This window comes from Nansenia antarctica (assembly GCF_963989245.1).
Source record: "Nansenia antarctica genome assembly, chromosome: 2".
NCBI classification, from domain to species: Eukaryota; Metazoa; Chordata; class Actinopteri; order Argentiniformes; family Microstomatidae; genus Nansenia; species Nansenia antarctica.
The window spans coordinates 2,801,026-2,821,688 of NC_137675.1; the positions used below are offsets into that span (position 1 = coordinate 2,801,026).

The window sequence follows — 20,663 nt, forward strand, 5'->3', positions numbered from 1 at the left end:
GAGCGAGTTAAAATAAAGACACTTACATTGAAATACAGAAGGACTCACGTGCGTGTATGTTTAATAGAATAACACGACATGGTGTCAGAAGTCCTGTAAGTGAGTGTTAAGAGTTAGATCGGCCGACAAGTGTCATTTGAGCTCGTGACGGTGAGAAGGGAGAAGAAAAAATGGATGCTAATGCTAACGCGGGAGCAGCTGCAGTCCAGAGAGCTTCTTCGAAAAATTTAACGAAAACAGCGACAGATGGATGGATTTTTCAAGAAAAAAGATGTCCCAGACACTTCAAACATTGCTGAAGCTAGCAGTGGCTATGAGCGACCCGAAACTGCATGGCTGGCAGGACCAAAGAAGCTAGGTGGTGGATCAGCTAACAGCGTTTATGGCGGGGTACCACCACCACCAGCTACAACTACAACTACAGCGGGAGAGCCATCAGCATCGGCTAGCTGTGTTGGTGTATCAGCAGACATTAGCAAGTCAAAAAACTATTCTTATGTGCCGTCACTTTAGCAACGACACAGGATTGTCAAGGGGAAAAGAAGGGGAGACGATTTTTTTATTGACAACGGAATTACATGCTGGAAAAACATGCAGCTAAAATTCAGGGAACATTTGGACCTTCAGAGACACACGGGAGAAGTACGGGAAAACAGGGCTGATGTGGGTGTCATCAAAGGTAAGAGTTTGTTTTCTTTAACTCAGCTGATACTCAGCTGTTTACCGAATGCTCCATCTGACTGTGATTTTACTTCTGTAATGTGGTGGGTTGACATAATTCACGCACGGAACTAGAGGTTGAGAGTATTGTTCCGTTCGCAGTTGAGTGCGTAGTACCCAAGTTGTTTAGACTGTTCTATTTACTGCTTGAGTGTGTTGTTGACAATCGTTCATGTCCTTCATTAAACGTTTAGCTTTGTCATTTGATACGCCGCCTACGACTACCATCTCTCTGCACTACAGTAAACAGTTAATCAGTAACGTTAGCCGCTTTTGTGCTCATGTAGGCCTACTTCGTATTATATTATAGCTGATGATCTTTGTGTGTGTGTATGTGACTGTCAGTCACAAGTTTATATTCTGTACATTCATTATTATTTTTTTGGCCATCCTCTAGTTTTGGCTGAAATGAGGTCGTTGTTTTGAAAAAAAAAATGAAAAAAAACGGGGGGGGGAAACGTGTGCGCGCGCGTTTCATGCGCGTGCACGCGAAAAAATATCGCGCGCGCGCGCAGGTCAGGGCTATCCGCCACCAATGTAAAAATTCCTGGAGGAAACACTGTAACTGCTGCGTCGGGATTAGAGTTTTCCACAGAGGAGATGTAGGTAATACTTGGGACATTGCAATTGAAATTGCGTTCAAAGTAAAACACACACACACACGCAAATATTGACAGTAGAGCTTGGCTTGATAGTGTATATCCCCACTGTGCTGGGTCGCCTCCACACCTGGCACCACAGGGGCCCGTTAATAAGACTGCTGTCTGTGGATTAGTTCGAAAAATAATTGTCCAATACAACGTTGTAGTTGTTGAGTACAAATGGGTCTATAGCAGCTAGGTAACATTAGTCCTGTATCAGAGTTGTGTTGTTGGGTCTTGTAGCAGGGTTGGGTTAGCTATAGCAGCTAGGTAACATTAGTCCTGTATCAGAGTTGTGTTGTTGGGTCTTGTACAGTTGCTCAAAATGCAGATAAGAGAAAGTATAGGCTAATATCAAACAACAATCCTAGAGATGACTAACTCAAACGTACGCATAACTAAATAAAAGCAGGCCAACTAATGACAGCTACACGGCCTCAACTGGGAACATAAAGGATAAATGAATTTTGCAATCGAACGTGTCCTACAGCGACAGCTGGTCGTGCAAATCAGGTTCTGGGAAGATTTTTTTTGCTATTATTTATTTTTTGTTGCCATCCTTCCTCTAGTTTTGTTTGAAATTAGGTCGTTGTTTTGAGCGCACGTGCGCGTTTCATGCGCGTGCACGCAGACAGAGCTCTCCGCCACTAATGTAAAAATTCCTGGAGGAAACAGGTCAGGCTGCGTACATGACAGTATTGATTATCATTAATGATGCAGGTAGTTTTCCACATTTAGAGAGAAAAAAAAGATTTCTAAATGTCTATGAGTTCATATACTTCATCAACGTCTAATTATGTAGGCCTACATTGAGTAAATGTAAAAAATTGCTTAGTCATCATGGCGTCTCTATTGTTAGCAAAACATGCTACAGGTCCTCATCCTGCACAACACAATTCACACTATATTTAAAGTATTTTTAAATATATATTTGGTGTAATTCACTGGTTGTTAGGTCCTCATGTGTAAAAATGTAATTGAATTCAAATTGAATTGAATGACACAACAACAGGACAAAACAGTAATCCGATGTCACTCGTAGATCGGCGAGAACTACAGCGTACAGAACGTAGCTAGAACGTTAAATTCGAAAAGTTTGTTGACAGTTGGAAACGCGCCACACCGTTTATAGCAATTCATGGCGGTTTTATGGCGATATTGACAAAAGCCATTGCTATATTTTTTTAACCAAGGTTTTATCGGTTTAACCATAAAACCGCCCATGCCTAGTCCATAACTGAGATTTTCCCCATGTTTTGAGACATGCTCATTTCATGTCATGATTCCTTTCCATTTCCAGATATCAAAAAGAGAGAGAGAGAGAGAGAGAGAGAGAGAGAGAGAGAGAGAGACAGAGAGAGAGAGACAGAGAGAGAGAGAGAGACAGAGAGAGAGAGAGAGAGAGAGAGAGAGAGACAGAGAGACAGAGAGACAGAGAGAGAGAGAGAGAGAGAGACAGAGAGAGAGAGAGACAGAGAGAGAGAGAGAGAGAGAGAGAGAGAGAGACAGAGAGAGAGAGAGACAGAGAGAGAGAGAGAGAGAGACAGAGAGACAGAGACAGAGAGAGAGAGAGAGAGAGAGAGAGAGAGAGAGAGAGAGAGACAGAGACAGAGACAGAGAGAGAGAGAGAGAGAGAGAGAGAGAGAGACAGAGAGAGAGAGACAGAGAGAGAGACAGAGAGAGAGAGAGAGAGAGAGAGGGAGAGAGAGAGAGAGACAGGGGAGGTGGGGGAGATACAATCTAACAAACATATAAAAAGAGAGACAGGGACAGGCAGAAAAAGGGAGATGATGAAAGACTAAGTGACTAAGTGAAAACAGACACTGTGACTAACAGCTAAAACTAAATTGTAAAATCAAGAAAACCCCAAAACCCAAGAAGCAACATGAAAAGAAGAAAAAGCAAACAACTCAAGCCAAAAGCCACCAGAATTCCTTATTCAATATGTGAAATGTAACACAGGCCCCCTCCACCCCCCACAACATGTCAGGCAGCCCACCCCCACTGCTAACACAGGCCCCCTCCACCCCCCACAACATGGGGCAGCCCACCCCTCACTGCTAACACAGGCCCCCTCCACCCCCCACAACATGTCAGGCAGCCCCCCCCCACTGCTAACACAGGCCACCTCCACCCCCCACAACATGTCAGGCAGCCCACCCCCCACTGCTAACACAGGCCCCCTCCACCCCCCACAACATGTCAGGCAGCCCCCCCCTCACTGCTAACACAGGCCACCTCCACCCCCCACAACATGGGGCAGCCCACCCCTCACTGCTAACACAGGCCCCCTCCACCCCCCACAACATGTCAGGCAGCCCCCCCCCCACTGCTAACACAGGCCACCTCCACCCCCCACAACATGTCAGGCAGCCCCCCCCTCACTGCTAACACAGGCCCCCTCCACCCCCCACAACATGGGGCAGCCCACCCCCACTGCTAACACAGGCCCCCTCCACCCCCCACAACATGTCAGGCAGCCCACCCCCACTGCTAACACAGGCCACCTCCACCCCCCACAACATGTCAGGCAGCCCCCCCCTCACTGCTAACACAGGCCACCTCCACCCCCCACAACATGTCAGGCAGCCCCCCCCTCACTGCTAACACAGCCCCCCTCCACCCCCCACAACATGTCAGGCAGCCCCCCCCCCACTGCTAACACAGGCCACCTCCACCCCCCACAACATGGGGCAGCCCACCCCTCACTGCTAACACAGGCCCCCTCCACCCCCCACAACATGTCAGGCAGCCCCCCCCCCACTGCTAACACAGGCCCCCTCCACCCCCCACAACATGTCAGGCAGCCCCCCCCTCACTGCTAACACAGGCCACCTCCACCCCCCACAACATGTCAGGCAGCCCCCCCCCCACTGCTAACACAGGCCACCTCCACCCCCCACAACATGTCAGGCAGCCCACCCCCACTGCTAACACAGGCCACCTCCACCCCCCACAACATGTCAGGCAGCCCACCCCCACTGTAGTCTATCACTCTCACCTGCTGCCACCACCCTGTCTTCTTGCTGTCCTCTTGTTATCCACCTTTCCCTGCAAACAGGTACAGCAAAATAGTAGGCTAATATTCTACATAACCAAAGCTTTTACACACACGTGCGCCTGCACACATACAGCCACTCTTATGTGCCTTTTCGTTCATGGCTCTGAACATATTTGATATATTCATATTTTAAATCACTCAAATGCAATAATAATAATAATAATAATAATAATAATACATTAGACTTATATATCGCTTTTCTAGACACTCAAAGACGCTTTACAAACTGAAAAGAGCGAGTAGTAAAATAAAAAGAAACCAAAATATATAGTATAGGGGTCTAATACATTTTTAGATTACTAAATCTAAGTGTCTTTGTAGGACAATCTACTCTGTGGTTATGAATACTGGTTATGAATAGATCTGTGTTCATTATTAAACTCTTTTGATTTGCTGAAGCACAGGCCTTTATGCTTGTACTAACTTGTTCTTATTCTGCTTAGACGCCATTGTTTCTAACCCTAAAGCACAGACAGTTTTCTACAGTAAGTGTAATGATACCATGAATTAACAGCTACCATTTATACAATTATAGGGGGGGGGGCAAATTCCCTGATGTCAAATTGACCACCCCCCCCTTCCCCATGTCTTGAGGTGTCGAATCTGTGATGTCATGAGTTAAGATCAATAAGATGAATGGTGATTGGCTGGCCCTTATCAATGGCTCCTGGTTTCAATGCTGTGGGGTTCAGGATGGTATAAAGGTGGAGGTGACCCACGGTTCTGTGAGTGAGGTCACCTTTGTTCCTGGGTGCTATCTTCATGCTGTAAGTATCAGTGTTTGGTATCATTGGTCTTCTCTTGCTCTCTCTCTATACTAGGACTTTTCTCTATTAAGAACTTGCCTTGTAGCCTACTAGATATGTAAGTGTACATATTAAAGTCTCATTGATGCATTCTATTTGACCGTACCTTGTTGTCCTGATAAGCACCGACTCAACAATCCTTTGCACAGTGATAATTCATTGGAGTCAGATTGTCAACATTAGATATGTTTTGCTACAAAGTAAACATTAGACAGAAATCTCTGCCATATGTAATAGACGGAAACGGATTGTAGTACAATTCCGCTCTACACAATTTAGAATGATTTGGTTTATATGTTTGGTTTAAAAGTCGGTAAACAGCGTGTTTGCAGCTGCATTCTAAATCTCAGCTCGTCCCCATGGTGATAGCGTTGCTTAAATTAATCCAGGGAGACTGTCCCTGTAATATCTAATTGTCTGCTAAATGGTTAAAATAGAAATGTAAATATGTATCATCTATCAATTCTATTATTTACCTTCTTATTCTACTACCTTATCAGAGCTGTTCGTTTGTTCTGTTTGGGCTGCGTTCGTAAACTTGCTCTGGAATCTGATCAGCACTCACAGAAATGCCTCTTGTCCAATCAAATTACTTGGTCCCTTTATGACGTTGAACCCAGTGTGCGCTCCGGCGCAGTCAGAGCGAATTTACGAACGCAGCCTAAGTGTAATAATAACATGAATTAACACGTACATTTAAACTATTTCGAATTATTTGGCATATTTTGAATGTTTTAAAAGTCCGGGAACAGCTCGTCCCCATGGCGATAGCGTTGTGGCCAGAGCGTTTGACCTGCCGAAACACAGACGCCATTTTCCCCGTCTGAAGTCTTGTTAGCCGCGCCGCCATCTTCGTCCAGTGTAAAATCAATCTGTAACTATGTGAAGCCTCCAGTCATGTAGTGTAAGTGTAAGTGTAGTCATACAGTGTAAGTGTAAGTGTAGTCATTCTCCTAGTAGTCCAGACTGAGGAGGTTTATTTACTGTCAACAAACGGAATGAACGAGGCGCAACTTCCACCAGAGAACCTACACGGACACTTTCACATAGCGGTTCATTTCATCCATATAAACTTCAGCACACAGCAGCTATGTAACTTAGAGCATCGTGGACATTTCAGGTGAATGAACCAGCTGCATTACAGATACGGGTCATGTTTCTTACCTGCGCTCATGTGATGTTCACCAACCTCCACGTTTATAAACTTGTTCTGATCGATCTGCTCTGGCTGCTCAACTTGAGTCACAGCGAGGGAGAAGTGTCGCAGATTTAAGGGCACTTCCGGTTTTGCGAAAATGTGGCACTTCCGTGCCAAAATAAAAGCTCGAAATATAAAACGCTTATTACAACGTTATAACGAGATATACACAGATGAGCCAAAACACTATGACAACTGAAAGGTGAAGTTACATTAATAACGATTATTTTGTTACAATAGCACCTGTCAAGGTGAGGGATATATTAGGCAGATCTTTTATTTTGAAGTTTACGCAAAACCGGAAGTTCCCTTAAATCTGCGACACTTCTCCCTCGCTGTGACTCAAGTTGAGCAGCCAGAGCAGATCGATCAGAACAAGTTTACAAACGTGGAGGTTGGTGAACATCACATGAGCGCAGGTAAGAAACATGACCCGTATCTGTAATGCAGCTGTTTCATTCACCTGAAATGTCCACGATGCTCTAAGTTACATAGCTGCTGTGTGCTGAACTGTTGAGATGGAGGAAATGAACCGCTATGTGAAAGTGTCCGTGTAGGTTCTCTGGTGGAAGTTGCGCGTTCATTCCGTTTGTTGACAGTAAATAAACCTCCTCAGTCTGGACTACTAGGAGAATGACTACAGTTAAATTACTGGAGGCTTCACATAGTTACAGATTGATTTTACACTGGACGAAGATGGCGGCGCGGCTAACAAGACTTCAGACGGGGAAAATGGCGTCTGTGTTTCGGCAGGTCAAACGCTCTGGCCACAACGCTATCACCATGGGGACGAGCTGAGATTTAGAATTCAGCTGCTGAGCAAACATCGCCGTTTACCGACTTTTAAACCATTCAAAAAAGAATCCCGAATAATTCGAAACAGTATAGGCTAAATGTAGCTGTTAATTCATGTTACCATGAAGCATAAAGGCCTGTGCTTAAGCTAATCAAAAGACAGACGTTTAATAATGAACACGGATGTATTCATAACCAGCAATTTGAGTGATTTACTACTTCAAATATGTTCAGAGCCTTGAACAAGACATGAATGGAAGGCACATGAGTGGCTGTGTGCAGGCGTGGTGTGTAAAATATTTGGTTAAATGCAGAATATTAGCCTACTATTTGTTGTCCTCTTGTTATCCACCTTTCCCAGCAAAAATAGTAGGCTAATATTCTACATAACCAAATATTTTACACACGCACGCCTGCACACATACAGCCACTCTTATGTGCCTTTCATTTGGCAACATGAGCTGCAGCAAGATGACAGGGTGGTGGCAGCAGGAGAGAGTGATGGACTACAGTGGGGGGTGGAGGGGGCCTGTGTTAGCAGTGGGGGTGGGCTGCCTGACATGTTGTGGGGGGTGGAGGGGGGCTGTGTTAGCAGTGAGGGGGGGGCTGCCTGACATGTTGTGGGGGGTGGAGGGGGGCTGTGTTAGCAGTGGGGGTGGGCTGCCTGACATGTTGTGGGGGGTGGAGGGGGGCTGTGTTAGCAGTGGGGGGTGGGCTGCCTGACATGTTGTGGGGGGTGGAGGTGGCCTGTGTTAGCAGTGGGGGGGGGCTGCCTGACATGTTGTGGGGGGTGGAGGGGGCCTGTGTTAGCAGTGGGGGGGGGCTGCCCCATGTTGTGGAGGGGGGCTGTGTTAGCAGTGAGGGGGGGCTGCCTGACATGTTGTGGGGGGTGGAGGGGGGCTGTGTTAGCAGTGGGGGTGGGCTGCCTGACATGTTGTGGGGGGTGGAGGTGGCCTGTGTTAGCAGTGGGGGTGGGCTGCCTGACATGTTGTGGGGGGTGGAGGGGGCCTGTGTTAGCAGTGGGGGGTGGGCTGCCTAACATGTTGTGGGGGGTGGAGGTGGCCTGTGTTAGCAGTGGGGGTGGGCTGCCTGACATGTTGTGGGGGGTGGAGGTGGCCTGTGTTGGCAGTGGGGGGGGTAGCTGTGTTAGCAGTGGGGGGCCTGTATTGCATTTCACGTATTGAACAAGGAATTCTGATGACGTTTGACAGGAGAATAAAGTAGTGGTTAGAGTGAGTGAAGAGCATAAAATGATCTCAGGTTTATGACACGAGGCCTATAAACAGCTCTGATAAGTGTTGCATACAGTATATTTATCAGCATGTCAATCCCAGAAAGAGGTAGTAGAAGAGATAAATAATAATAGATGATAAATATTTACATTTCTATTTTGTGTAACAATGGGGGGGATGGAATGGATGGGGAATTGCCAGACTGCTAGGGCTGGGTATCGCCACTAGGGCTGTCCCAAACGACTATTTTTCTAACGATTAATCTAACGAATATTTTGTCGATTATTCGGTTAGTCTAGCGACTAATTTAACGATTAGTCTAACGATTATTTTTTTGCTGTTCGATTAATGTATCACTTAATTTTCCCCAAATAAATGTCAAAAACTTCTCTTATCAACATTTCAGTATTTTATTCAATTATTCTTGCACTGCAGGGCAATATTCCACACAACAACAAAAAGATCCTCTCTTTCTTACAGTCCAACATAAAATATAATATTATAAAATATAAAAGTTAACTTCAAGTAAAAGGAAAAGTGCAAGGAGGAATGCAGTAAATTCTGTAAAAAAGTAAAATTCTAACCGGAATACCGTATACTCTCAGTAACAATCTTTAACAATAACAATCTCAACATAAAATATAATATTATAAAATATAAAAGTTAACTTCAAGTAAAAGGAAAAGTGCAAGTAACAATCTTTAACAATAACAATCTCAATAACAAACATAACATTCTCCCCCTCTCTCTGCTCTCCCCCTCCCCCCTTAGCTCTCTCCCTTCTCCCCCCTCCACCTTAGGCATTACTGTGGAGGAATGTGAGCATGTCCACATGCTTAGAGGTCAGGCTTGCTCTTTTTTTTGAAACGATGTTCCCAGCAGCTGAAAAGAGCCTTTCAGACGGAGTGGACGTTGCAGGGACAGACAGGTAGGACTTGGCCAGCATAGCCAGGGAGGGGAACCGTGCTGCGTTTTCCTTCCACCAGTGTAGGGGGCTCTTATCCCTTGAAACGTTTTGTTCTCCAAAATAAACTAACACCTCATTCCTCACAATGTCAGTGTCGGTGTCACTGTCCTCGCTGTTTCTTTCCTGGGCATTGTCTTCCTCATTGCTGTGCTGCTCCTCTGAGTCTGAGCCTAGCAATGTGTCCAGCACAGACATTGGCATCTTAGTCCTCTTCTTTGAAGCTTCTGGCTGGGCACTGGCTGAGCCATCCTGCCCCACAGAGAATAGGAAATGTTAGAATAGGTATAGCATAGCATAGAGTACAGCACAGTGTTTTATTTGTACAGTATAGTATAGTGGATAGTGTACATAGCCTTTATTTATGTAAATCAGCTCCTTTCCCTTTTTTTTCTTTTTTTCTTTCCTAGCACCAGGGGAGCCCCCCCTCCCAAATTTCGTTGTTTGGTACCTGTACTATATCAATGACAATAAAGACCATTCATTCATTCATTCATTCACTTGCCTGTTGAAGCTGTTCCTTCTCTCTTATTTTGGCTTGAAGTGCAAGAGTCTGAAGTTTGACTTGCACTTTTAGGATATCTTCTGACGACAGGAACTTTAGCTTGCGGAACCTGGGGTCAAGGGCAGCAGCGATGACACACACATTTTGACCATCTTCTCTGAATGTGGCCTCGTCCTTCCACCTTGAAGCTATCTCCTTTGCTGCAGCTGTTTGGAAAGAGTTGATGGGAGCAGACTCGAAGGATGTTTTCTGTGTGGTTTTCAGGAGGCCCTTTACCAGTGGAGGTAGAGCAGAGACTGTGACATAAGCCTCTCCACTCAGGAAGACAGTGGCTTGCTCAAAGGGCTTGAGAACTTCCTCCAGTTCCTCCAGTAGGGTCCATTGGTCATTTTTCAGGTCCAGGTGGTGCTTTCCTCGCTGTGTGACATGATGGTCTGAAAGGGTTGCGGTCACCGGCCACCGTTGCTCCAAGAGGCGACTCACCATGTAGTAAGAACTGTTCCATCTTACAGACACATCCTGGATCAACTTATGTTCAGCTGTGCTTAATTGCTTTTGTTTATCTTTGAGCTTGCTGCTGGCGAGCTCACTCCGCTTGAAGTGTTCTACCAGGCATCTTGCAGCCCCCAGTGCCTTGCTTATCTGGGGGTCCTTCTTCAGGGCGTGGTTGACCACCAGCTGGATTGTATGGCCAGCACATCGATGTGAAGCAACTCCATGCCTCTCTTCCAGGATCCTGAGAGCTGCCACCACATTGGCAGCATTATCATGTACAACAGCCAGGACATCATCACTGAGAGAGAAACCAAACCTCTCTGCTGCCTCTTCCAACCAGCCAGCAATGTTTACCGCTGTGTGGCGCTCCTCAAGCGGCATCGTGGTCAGACTGTATGAAGTCATCTCCCAGTCTTCAGATATAAAGTGGCAGGTGACTCCTAAGTACGCCTCGGTGGCAATACTTGTCCAAGCATCTGTGGTGAGTGTGATTTTTTTATTTTTTATTTCAGATTTCACCCTCTCTATAGTAGCCTCGTATTTTTTCTCCATCAAATTTGTGAAGTGGTGCCTGGAGGGAAGTGTGTACCCTGGGTGAAATGTGTTGATCATCTCACGAAAGCCTTGACCCTCCACAATAGCAACAGGTCTCATGTCCTTGACGATCATCTGTAAGATGCTGTTAGAAAGCTGAGCAGCCATCTGGGGTGTGCATGGAGTTGTGCTCTTTTTGTGGAAAAAGTTTTCCAAACTGCTTTGCTTCCTGAAAATAAAAAAAGCACACATTTCTTATCATGTGTAGGCCCCTTAATTTCCACCTCACTGCTATGTTTAGCCAACATGGCCATTTAGAAGTCTGTCCATCACCACAACACATAGCTAGCTAGTAGCTACATGGCTAGCTAACTTTACTCTCGCTGCTATGTTATGAATAGCTAAATTGATGCTAACGTAGCATGCGAGCTACGAGCTAGATAACGTATAGTAGGTGCGAGCACCACAATAACAATAGGCTAGTAATGCTACCGTAGCTAGCCAGCTACATGCTAACGTTACTAACACCAGAAGACAAGACATACAAACTGTGGTGAGCTACATTGCTTGTGTGACATTAGCTAGTAGCTATCCATTTTTCACTGATACACGGCCGGAAAAGTGAACAGAAATACAACGCTGACTTACGGTGCTAGCTTGCGGCTGTCTTCACAAAGCGCTCCAGGATGCTTTCGCTTCAAGTGCTCGTTCATTGAGGTCGTACTGCTGTGATAGGACAATTCATTTTTGCACAGTTTACAGACCACCACATTGCCATTGGTTTCTTTTTTTGTAAAGTACTCCCATACTTTGGACGATCGTGGGCGAAGTCTTTTAGCCGCTGGCTCTTCGTCTGTGTTTGCACTGGTCGCAGCCATGTTGTTTTTTACGACTAACCGACGCATTTTACGGCAACCGACGTATTGACGTAGTCGGTGACGTCGATGACGTCGAATAATCGTAACAGCCCTAATCGCCACTGATTTCCCAAAACGATTCGATTCGATTCGATTCCGATTCGATTTAGTTACAATATACATGTTTTGCTTGAATATGAAAGAGATTCTCAGAACTAATGCTATAAATGGTTCAAGGAACCCTATAACATGTAGCATTGTTAAACATATCAATGTTTACATTAAGAATTGACTCCAAAGCAGTTACATGAATGTACTTTTTATTGGAACATAAATGAACATCATTGACCAACATTTTGCTAATCCAAAATGCACCCAGACATCTGACTTTAAGCCTGGTGGTGACTTGAGTGTCCCTGCCATCGCCATGTTTTTAGATTTTAGTGTTGAGACCTCTCGTTGCGTGAGATATGATAAATTCTTGTAGCGCGAGATCTCGTTGCGGGTTGAAGCTGCAAGCAAAAAAACTACAAAAAAAACAACAACAAAAAATCGATCTCGGGATTTATGAATCGATAAATCGCTCATTCAATGAAGATCGATTCAGAATCGGGAAATCGATTTTTTGAACCCAGCCCTACAGACTACCACACCCCAAAGGTGTTCTGTTGGATTCAGATCTGGTGACTGGGAAGATCCCCAGAAGAACCCTGACATCATTATCATGTTAATGAAACCAGTTTGCCAGTTAGTCTGCGTAGGACACATGTAACAATGTCCAGAACTATTTTTTCAAAGATTTCATTTTCAGGTAGAGGGATTAGAGAGTTACGTGTATGATTAGGTTTTTTGGGGTATTATTTGTGAAATATACTTATCACTGTTTATTCTTCCTCTCTACTGCACAGATCCACCTCACAGCCCAGCTACCATGTCTGAATCCAGGTCCACACGGTCCCCTCGTTCTGGCTGTGGAAAGAAAAGCAGAAAGCGGGGTCCAGAGATAGTGGCAGTGAAGGTGGAAGACTGGAACCAAACACTGGAACTCAATGTGGCAATTAAAGAGGAGGAGGAGGAGGAGGAAGAGGAAGGAGGAGAGAAGAAAGATGTGATGGTGAAAATAGAGGAAGTGGTGGAGACAGATGTGAAGGTGGAAGAAGGAGGAGAGGAAATGAAGGAGAAAGAGGTGACGGTGAAACAAGAGGAAGAAGGAGGAGAGGAAGTGAAAGAGAAAGATGTGACGATGAAACAAGAGGAAGAAGGAGGAGGAGAGGAAGTGATGGAGAAAGATGGGATAATGAAAGAAGAGGCAGTGGTGGAGAAAGAAGAGGAAGAAGAGGAGCATTATGTGATGGTGGAAGTGGAGTTAGAAGGAGAGGAGGAGAAAGAGGATGATGAGGATGATGAAGATGGAGAGGAGGATGAAGATGGTGATGAAGAGGATGAGGATGGTGAGTTCATGTTATGTATTTGGCGATGGCCACGCCAGATTAATGAGTAGATCCAAGGGCGCTGGCAGATATTTGTGAATACGACCGGTGAAAGGACACGTCATGTAAATGTGGTTTTTTGGTGTTTTTTCCATATTACAAAAGTTTACTGTAAGTGTTGAAGAGCCCGCTCAATATAACAAACAGCAGTTTTTAGGATCACTAAATACTTACTAATACATAATTTGTTAGCAAACTAAGCTTGTTTGGGGGCGTACTCATCAGTGGGTTTGGGGTCTTGTTCCCTTGGTTTCACTGGCTGCACATGCAACCTCTCCCATGATTACAGGCGCAGTCTGTGTTGTTGTTGTTGTTGTTGTTGTTGTTGTTTACTAACCATGGAGGCTGAACCTCTTGTCACTGTCATGCCAATTACTGTCCGGGTGCCAAAATATGTCCGGGTGATGTAATCAGGTCTTTCAAATGCCATGATGCGTTCGTTGCTATAATTCATCACTAGCATTCCGGCATGCTAATTTTACAAGTATTTCGCTACGCTAATGTTACCAAGTTGGCTAGTTTAGCAAACAAACCCACATCACAACAGGCGAGGTAGTAATAAATATAGTTCCATAACTGGATACTACTTTGTTTCCAATCCTAGCTAGCTAGATAGCTCACTTACTTATCATCTGGCAGCATGCCAGTCATTTCACAGTCCCCAATGTACATTTGTAGTAAGTAAGCTAGCTAGCTAGCTATCTATGATTGGAAACAAAGTAGTATCCAGTTATGGAATTATATTCATCATTACTTTGACTGATGTGATGTGGGTTTGTTTAGCTAATGGAGAAACAACCAGTGGTAGAGTTTACTCAGGAATGTCTGAAATATTCGCGTCGGCATAGCAACGTGTCATGGTGTTTGAAAGACCTGATTACATCACCCCGGACAAATTTTGGCATAACACCAACGCTATAAACAATCTTTCCGCAGCCGGTAGAACCATCGACGGTGGAGAATCTATGGACTCGTTCATCTTGGATTATATGCATGCTGGCTCGGATTCGGAATGTGAAGATAGCGAAGATGACGACGACGGTGACGGCGACATTTCAGACCTCGATTTTGACTACAGTTTGTTTTCTGACGAGGAGCGGGACAATGGCACTGTGCCTATGGACATAGAAAAGGTTTTGAGATTAGTCGATACTATAACAGTGGACCCAGATTACGCAAAAGAAATGGAAAAGATAATGAACTTTGATTGCAAGTGCCAGCAGAGACGAAAAGAGAATTCAGAACAACAGGCTCTCTCTTGCAGCAAAAGACTGTCTCCAGAACTGATCTACAACACCAGACTCAGCACAGCGTCATTGTCATCAGACAACAGAGACATGCTTGTTTTGGGAACTATACTGACATCTATCAATGATTCAGAAATGACCCAATCCACAAAGAAAGTGTCTACGAAACGAAGGTTTCATCGAACAACATACGCGTTTCACGGCACTCATGTCTGCCGATTCACCTTCTGCTTTGTACTCGGGTAAGTTTAGTGATGCGTCTTGTGTGAATATGTGAATGTCTTGTTTATGTGTAGAGAGGAATAGCCGGTGTTTGAATTATATTCGTTTATTAGCCAACTAGGCCAGCCAAACAGTTATTTGTTAGCTAGTTAGCGCTTTTGTTAGTTAGCGAGCTAGCACATCAGTCTGAAACCAGTTTGTTTGTTTGTTTTTGTTCAGGATCGGCAAAAACCTTCTCCAATCAATTGCCCAATCCTACAAGGAGAATGGTGCAGTACCACGCCAGAGGTACAGGAAAACAGAAAAAACAAACCAGAACTTCCTCAATACAGAGGACATCAAAAGAGTGGTGGCATTCATAGCGAACTACGCAGAGGACCACGCCATCGTCCTGCCTGGCAGGCACCCTGGTCACAGAGACTTGAGTGCAAAGTTGCTTCCAACAAATATCACCAGAACCTCAGTTTGGCGTTTCTACAAAGATGCTGTGAAAAAGCTTGGTATGTCTAAAAGTTGTGTATAAGACTGAAGTTCTGAAGTGTAATAGATAACAGAAAAGTTGCTTTTGAGAAAGAAAATGCTTTTGTAATGAACGGTAATGGTGTGCATAGGTATGTACTAGGGCTGCCACAAACGATTATTTTCATAGTCGACTAGTCACCGATTATTTTAACGATTAGTCGACTAATCGGATCATAAATTACAGCTTATCGCACAATTACTCAATCGCTCTTATTTAGCTATCATCTTCTAAATCAGCTTCTAAATGTAGCTTGAAGTTGTTAGTTGTTGTTGTAGGCATGTGCTAACTAAAAATAAAGACAATTAAAATGATTGTTCACTCAAAAATAGATATTTTAATGAACTTTGCAGATTTATTTCTGGCATCACTTGCATGTAATGTAATGTAAAGAGTAGTAGAGAGTGCAAACTGCTGAGTAAAATGAGGTAGGCTAGGCACTAGGCAACCAAAAGAATACAAAAACAAAAATAAATACTTGTACAGAGTACAAAAGTTTTGCTTTGCTTCACTCATCTCATAGTAGAACGCGCCTTCTTAGCACTGTAACGTTAAGACAACATTTTTAGCTATTTGATAAGTATCGCTTTGATGACAACGTTACAGCACATAACGTAAAATAATGTAAGAAGGCTTTTAATGTAACGATATCGTTAGCCAATAACAAGCTAACTAGCTTACCGAGACGAGCCATCTTCTTCCTCGTCATCTGCCACAACGTGCTTCCTTTTTAGATGCTCGCGCATCATAGACGTGCTGCCATGATAAGCGAGTTCAGCTTTGCAAATTTTACATTTTACATTCTTTTTTTCAACGTTGTGGTTGAAATGCTCCCACACTTTAGAGGTACGAGGACAGGAAGACATTTCTCTGTTTGTTTTTCCGGGGAAGTCACGTGTGCCCCGGATGACCGACACTGCGCATGTACATCAAAGACACTGGGAGACGCTAGCCAGTGGCAGCTTCAGGGAAGAAAAACTAATGCTTATCGAATGAAATGAATGGTCTTTATTGTCATTGATATAGTACAGGTACCAAACAACGAAATTTGGGAGGGGGGGCTCCCCTGGTGCTAGGAAAAAAAAAAAAAAACATTATTTCAGCTCCCAAAAAACATGCGACTACGGCGATTACCAAATATGTCGGCGACGATTTTGGTAGTCGACGTCGTCGTGACTAGTCGACTAATCGTGGCAGCCCTAGTATGTACACCCCTATTGAATCCAATCTCATACTCATAAAAAAAAAAAACGATGTCTTTGCAGGGGAGCGTGTTGTTGGTCTGTCCAGTTTCGAAAGGCTGTGGAAGTCATTGCTGCCTCAGATAACCAGCACCATACCCCGGACAGATCTGTGTTCTCAGTGCCACAAGAACAACTACCAGCTGCGACAAAGTGCCAATCTGTCGGCCAAGGTCAAATCAGCCAAGTTGAAGAAGCAGGAACAGCATCTTGACCTTGTTCGAAAGGAGCGGTCGTTCTACCAGGACCTGAATGCTGCCTGTGCCAAGACCTGTGAGGATTTGCATCTGTCTCTAGGCCCCTCCAGACCCGCAAGCAGGCAGATCACAATGCACTACAGTTTTGATTTTGCACAACAGGTGAGAATAATTTCATCCTGTGACACCGTTGACTCACTATGTTAGGCGGATATTGAATTTCAATGTATCTCATCTTTTTTCCATCTCTTCTATCTCTCCTTCTCTCTCAGGTGCACTTCCCTACTGACCCTCATCAGCCTGGGCCCATGTATTTTTTGACTCCACGCAAGTGTGGCCTTTTTGGTGTCTTCTGTGAAGGGATGCCGAAGCAAGTGAATTACCTAATTGATGAAGGGATGTCAACGAGTCAGGGCAGCAGCGCAGTCATCAACTACGTCCATCATTTTTTCAACAACTATGGAGTCGGAGAAGCAAACGTGGACCTTCATTGTGACAACTGCAGTGGGCAAAACAAGAACAATTTGATGCTATGGTACTGTGCCTGGCGGACTATGAACAACCTTCACCTGAAGCTGGACCTCCACTTCCTGAATGCAAGCCACACAAAGTTTGGCCCCAGCTGGTGCTTTGGACTGGTCAAGCAGTGCTTCAGGAAGACCAGAGTGGACACTTTGTCAGACATTGCTAGGGTTGTGAGGGCCAGCTCTCCTGTGAAGCAAGTAAACATCCCCCAGCTTGTCGGACTGGAGAATGGCACAGTGCTTGTGGAAAGCTACGACTGGGAACAGCATCTGGGTAGCTACTTCCGAAAGAACCCATATATTAAGAATTACCAGCACTTCAGGTAATTATCATTATATTAGCTATTCTATTTTATGAACATAGTAGTATTTTGTGAAAATGGTGTGTTGGTAACAGTGGGCAATATTTTAAATGTACTGTCTTGCGTCTATTCTGTTACAGCTTTGATGCCCAGAGACCTGGTGTGGTTTTGGCCAGAAAACAATGTGATGCAGAACCAGTGGAGTTTCAGCTGCTGCGCAACGCTGATGTCCTTCCCCCCATAGATGGACTTCCTGTGCAAGCCCCACCCGGACTGGACACGGCCAGGCAGAATTATCTTTTTGAGAAGATCAGAGACTTCTGTTCTGAAGAGGCACGAAATGTCACATGCCCTCCACCAAAGTCCCGAGGTTTGCGACCATCCGTCAATTGGAAACCCGCGTCTTCCCCCGGCGAGTGACCGTCCCTCCCGGGCAGCCTGCTCACACGCCGCGGCTCCACGGTTCTTTGGTGGAAAGGCATTTTTAACGAACTCCCGGCGAAGTCAAAACACGAAAATCGGCGCTTTTCCAGTTGAACATAAACTAAACTATTTCAATGCTGCTATTGTTTGCGAAGTTACAAGATCCAAAGGATGCAAAGTTCTAATATCCTGGAGATGTGACAGGCACGTGAGACTGCCCTAACCTTAACTCTAACCCTAGCATATATATATCATACCTCTGTTTTATATTGAAAAATAAGATGATAAATACATATAAAACGGAGGTATGATATATGGCAGATATATATAGTATAGTCTCACACGCCTGTCACATCTCCAGTACATTAGACCTTACCATCTACTGTAATTATTGTGTGTAATTATTGTGTATTTTACTTATTGTTGAGAATCTGTTTAGATTTTATACTGCTGGAGCAAAAGAGGAGAAGCATTCCAATGTCCTTGTTACCGTGGCAATAAAGAATATTGAATCATGATGATGATGATTGTTATTATTATTATTATTATTATTTAGCAATTTAGACATGTCAGCCCTCCACGTTTGTTTTCTGAGGCTTAAGCCCAATGCACACGGCGTGCGATTTTGTCGCACGACAACATTCGATTCTCAATTCACACCAATGAATGAATGTGAATGGAGATTCGAATGTTGTCGTGCGACAATATCGCATCGCACGCCGTGTGCATTGTCTCATTGTGTCTCATTCAAAACAATGGAATCAAATTCGGCGGTGCGACAAAATCGCACGCCGTGTGCATTGGCCTTTAGTTCACATCCCGACTGACTGATAATGACAGGTAGTCCAGTGTGTTGTGGTTGGCGGTGGAATTAGCCAGCTATTGTTTCCACCCATTATCTCCCCGTCAGAAGTGTGAATGAGGTGTACCAACATTCATGAGCATATCGATGATAATATGTTCTTCAACTATTTTCAGATGTCAATGTATGACCCACAACAACAACAAAAATCACTTTCATAATCTGTAAAAAACAGAAAAATGACCGTGCCCTACGTGGGGAACAAAATACTTGGTAAGCAGCTGCTGTCACATTTAGCAGTGTATGCTGCACACATTTATTTATATTATTCCCCATGATTTCCCCACAGGAGTTGTTCATTCATTCAAACAAACAAAAGATGTTACAGTTGATCTAACTTCAGTCAGGACACCTAGGAGGGATTAAAGTTAGATGGCTCTGCTCTAGAACTCCCTGCCTGAAGTTAAACAACATGAAATACAGAAGAACATAAGCAGGGAGTCCATAGCTACTCAAACCCCCCGTAGGTTAAATACAGAGCGACTGAGCAGGTGGAGGCTGGGGCGGTGGGTCGGACACTGTTTAACCATGCTGGAGTGTTGCATAACATGCTAGGATAAGACACTGTTTAACCATGCTGGAGTGTTGCATAACATGCTAGGATAAGACACTGTTTAACCATGCTGGAGTGTTGCATAACATGCTAGGTTAAGACACTGTTTAACCATGCTGGAGTGTTGCATAACATGCTAGGATAAGACCAGAGCTGCCAAGTCTCACGCAATCGCTGTGAGACTCACGCATTTCAACCAGTTCTCACGCTCTCACGCCGCATCTCTATTTCTCACGGCGAGAAATAACAATTTGTTTTACGGGACTTTTATTTTTTAAATTCCTTGAAAGAAAGCTACCGGACATGAGTTTCGTGGCATCTTTCTGCACGCGCGTTAACTTGAGTCTGCAATCGAAGCGGCAGGCGAGCGCTGATGGAAGAACCTGTGTTCACGCGAGCTGCAAGAACGTAGCAAGCAGTGTTGCCAGAGTAGGCTACTTTTGGTCACCCTGGACGGGTGGATTTGGCAGCTTTTAGACCGGTTGGGCTGGACATTGTCAATTCCGTCTGACAACCGTGGTAGCAAAATATGTGCATACATTACAACATCGTATCTGGTAGCCTACTGCAGTGTTTCTCAACCCTCTCCTCGGGGCGCCCCAGCCGCACCACATATCTGATCTGTTCCACCACCAGCACACCTGATTCAACTAATCAAGTACAAAGCAATTATGGTTTGCACTTGATTAGTTGAATCAGGTGAGCTGGTGGTGGAACAGATCAAATATGTGGTGCGGCTGGGGCGCCCCGAGGAGAGGGTTGAGAAACACTGGCCTACTGGACTGGGTTGCACCAATTTGGCGTAAGTCATTACTAAATGCAGGCATTTAGTAGTTACTAAACCCCTAGTTGTTACTAGCTAGTTTCAAACTAGTTGTTTACTAATTTCGGTTGCACCACGCCAATCTTTTGCCAATCTTAGCTAGTAAATACTCAGTTTTGGTAAATGTTTTTTGTTTCTCTACTGTAACATAACCAGGTACATTAATAATAATAATAATAAATAGTAATTGCAATTTACAATACAAATACAACAATTGGGGGTCCCTCCCAAAAAAATTGGCCGCGCTACGCGCACACAAGATCAACCACCAAGGCCTCATTCTGACCCAGGAAAAACCCTGGTATGTACTGTATAACATGATAGCCATCTATGAGCAATGCACTGTATATAAGATGATGACCAAGGGTCTTTCTGTTGCTGACCAAGGGGCTGAGTCCTGTTGATGGGGCCCAATTTTCTTTTAGAGTCTGTAGGCTACAGTATTTGTTTA

At 44.5% G+C, this 20,663-nt stretch overlaps 1 protein-coding gene across 1 annotated transcript; it reads left to right on the top strand.

The window, feature by feature from the left end:
* Positions 1-12,739: 12,739 nt before the first annotated feature.
* On the top strand, positions 12,740-18,430 carry LOC308151808 (uncharacterized protein; the record flags this gene model as incomplete). Its single annotated transcript, XM_080524701.1, has 5 exons — positions 12,740-13,259; positions 14,235-14,339; positions 16,553-16,887; positions 16,998-17,572; positions 17,692-18,430. 5 exons carry the CDS (start codon positions 12,740-12,742, stop codon positions 17,969-17,971), a joined length of 1,815 nt encoding a protein of 604 aa, XP_080380827.1. The 3' UTR covers positions 17,972-18,430.
* Positions 18,431-20,663: the final 2,233 nt, after the last annotated feature.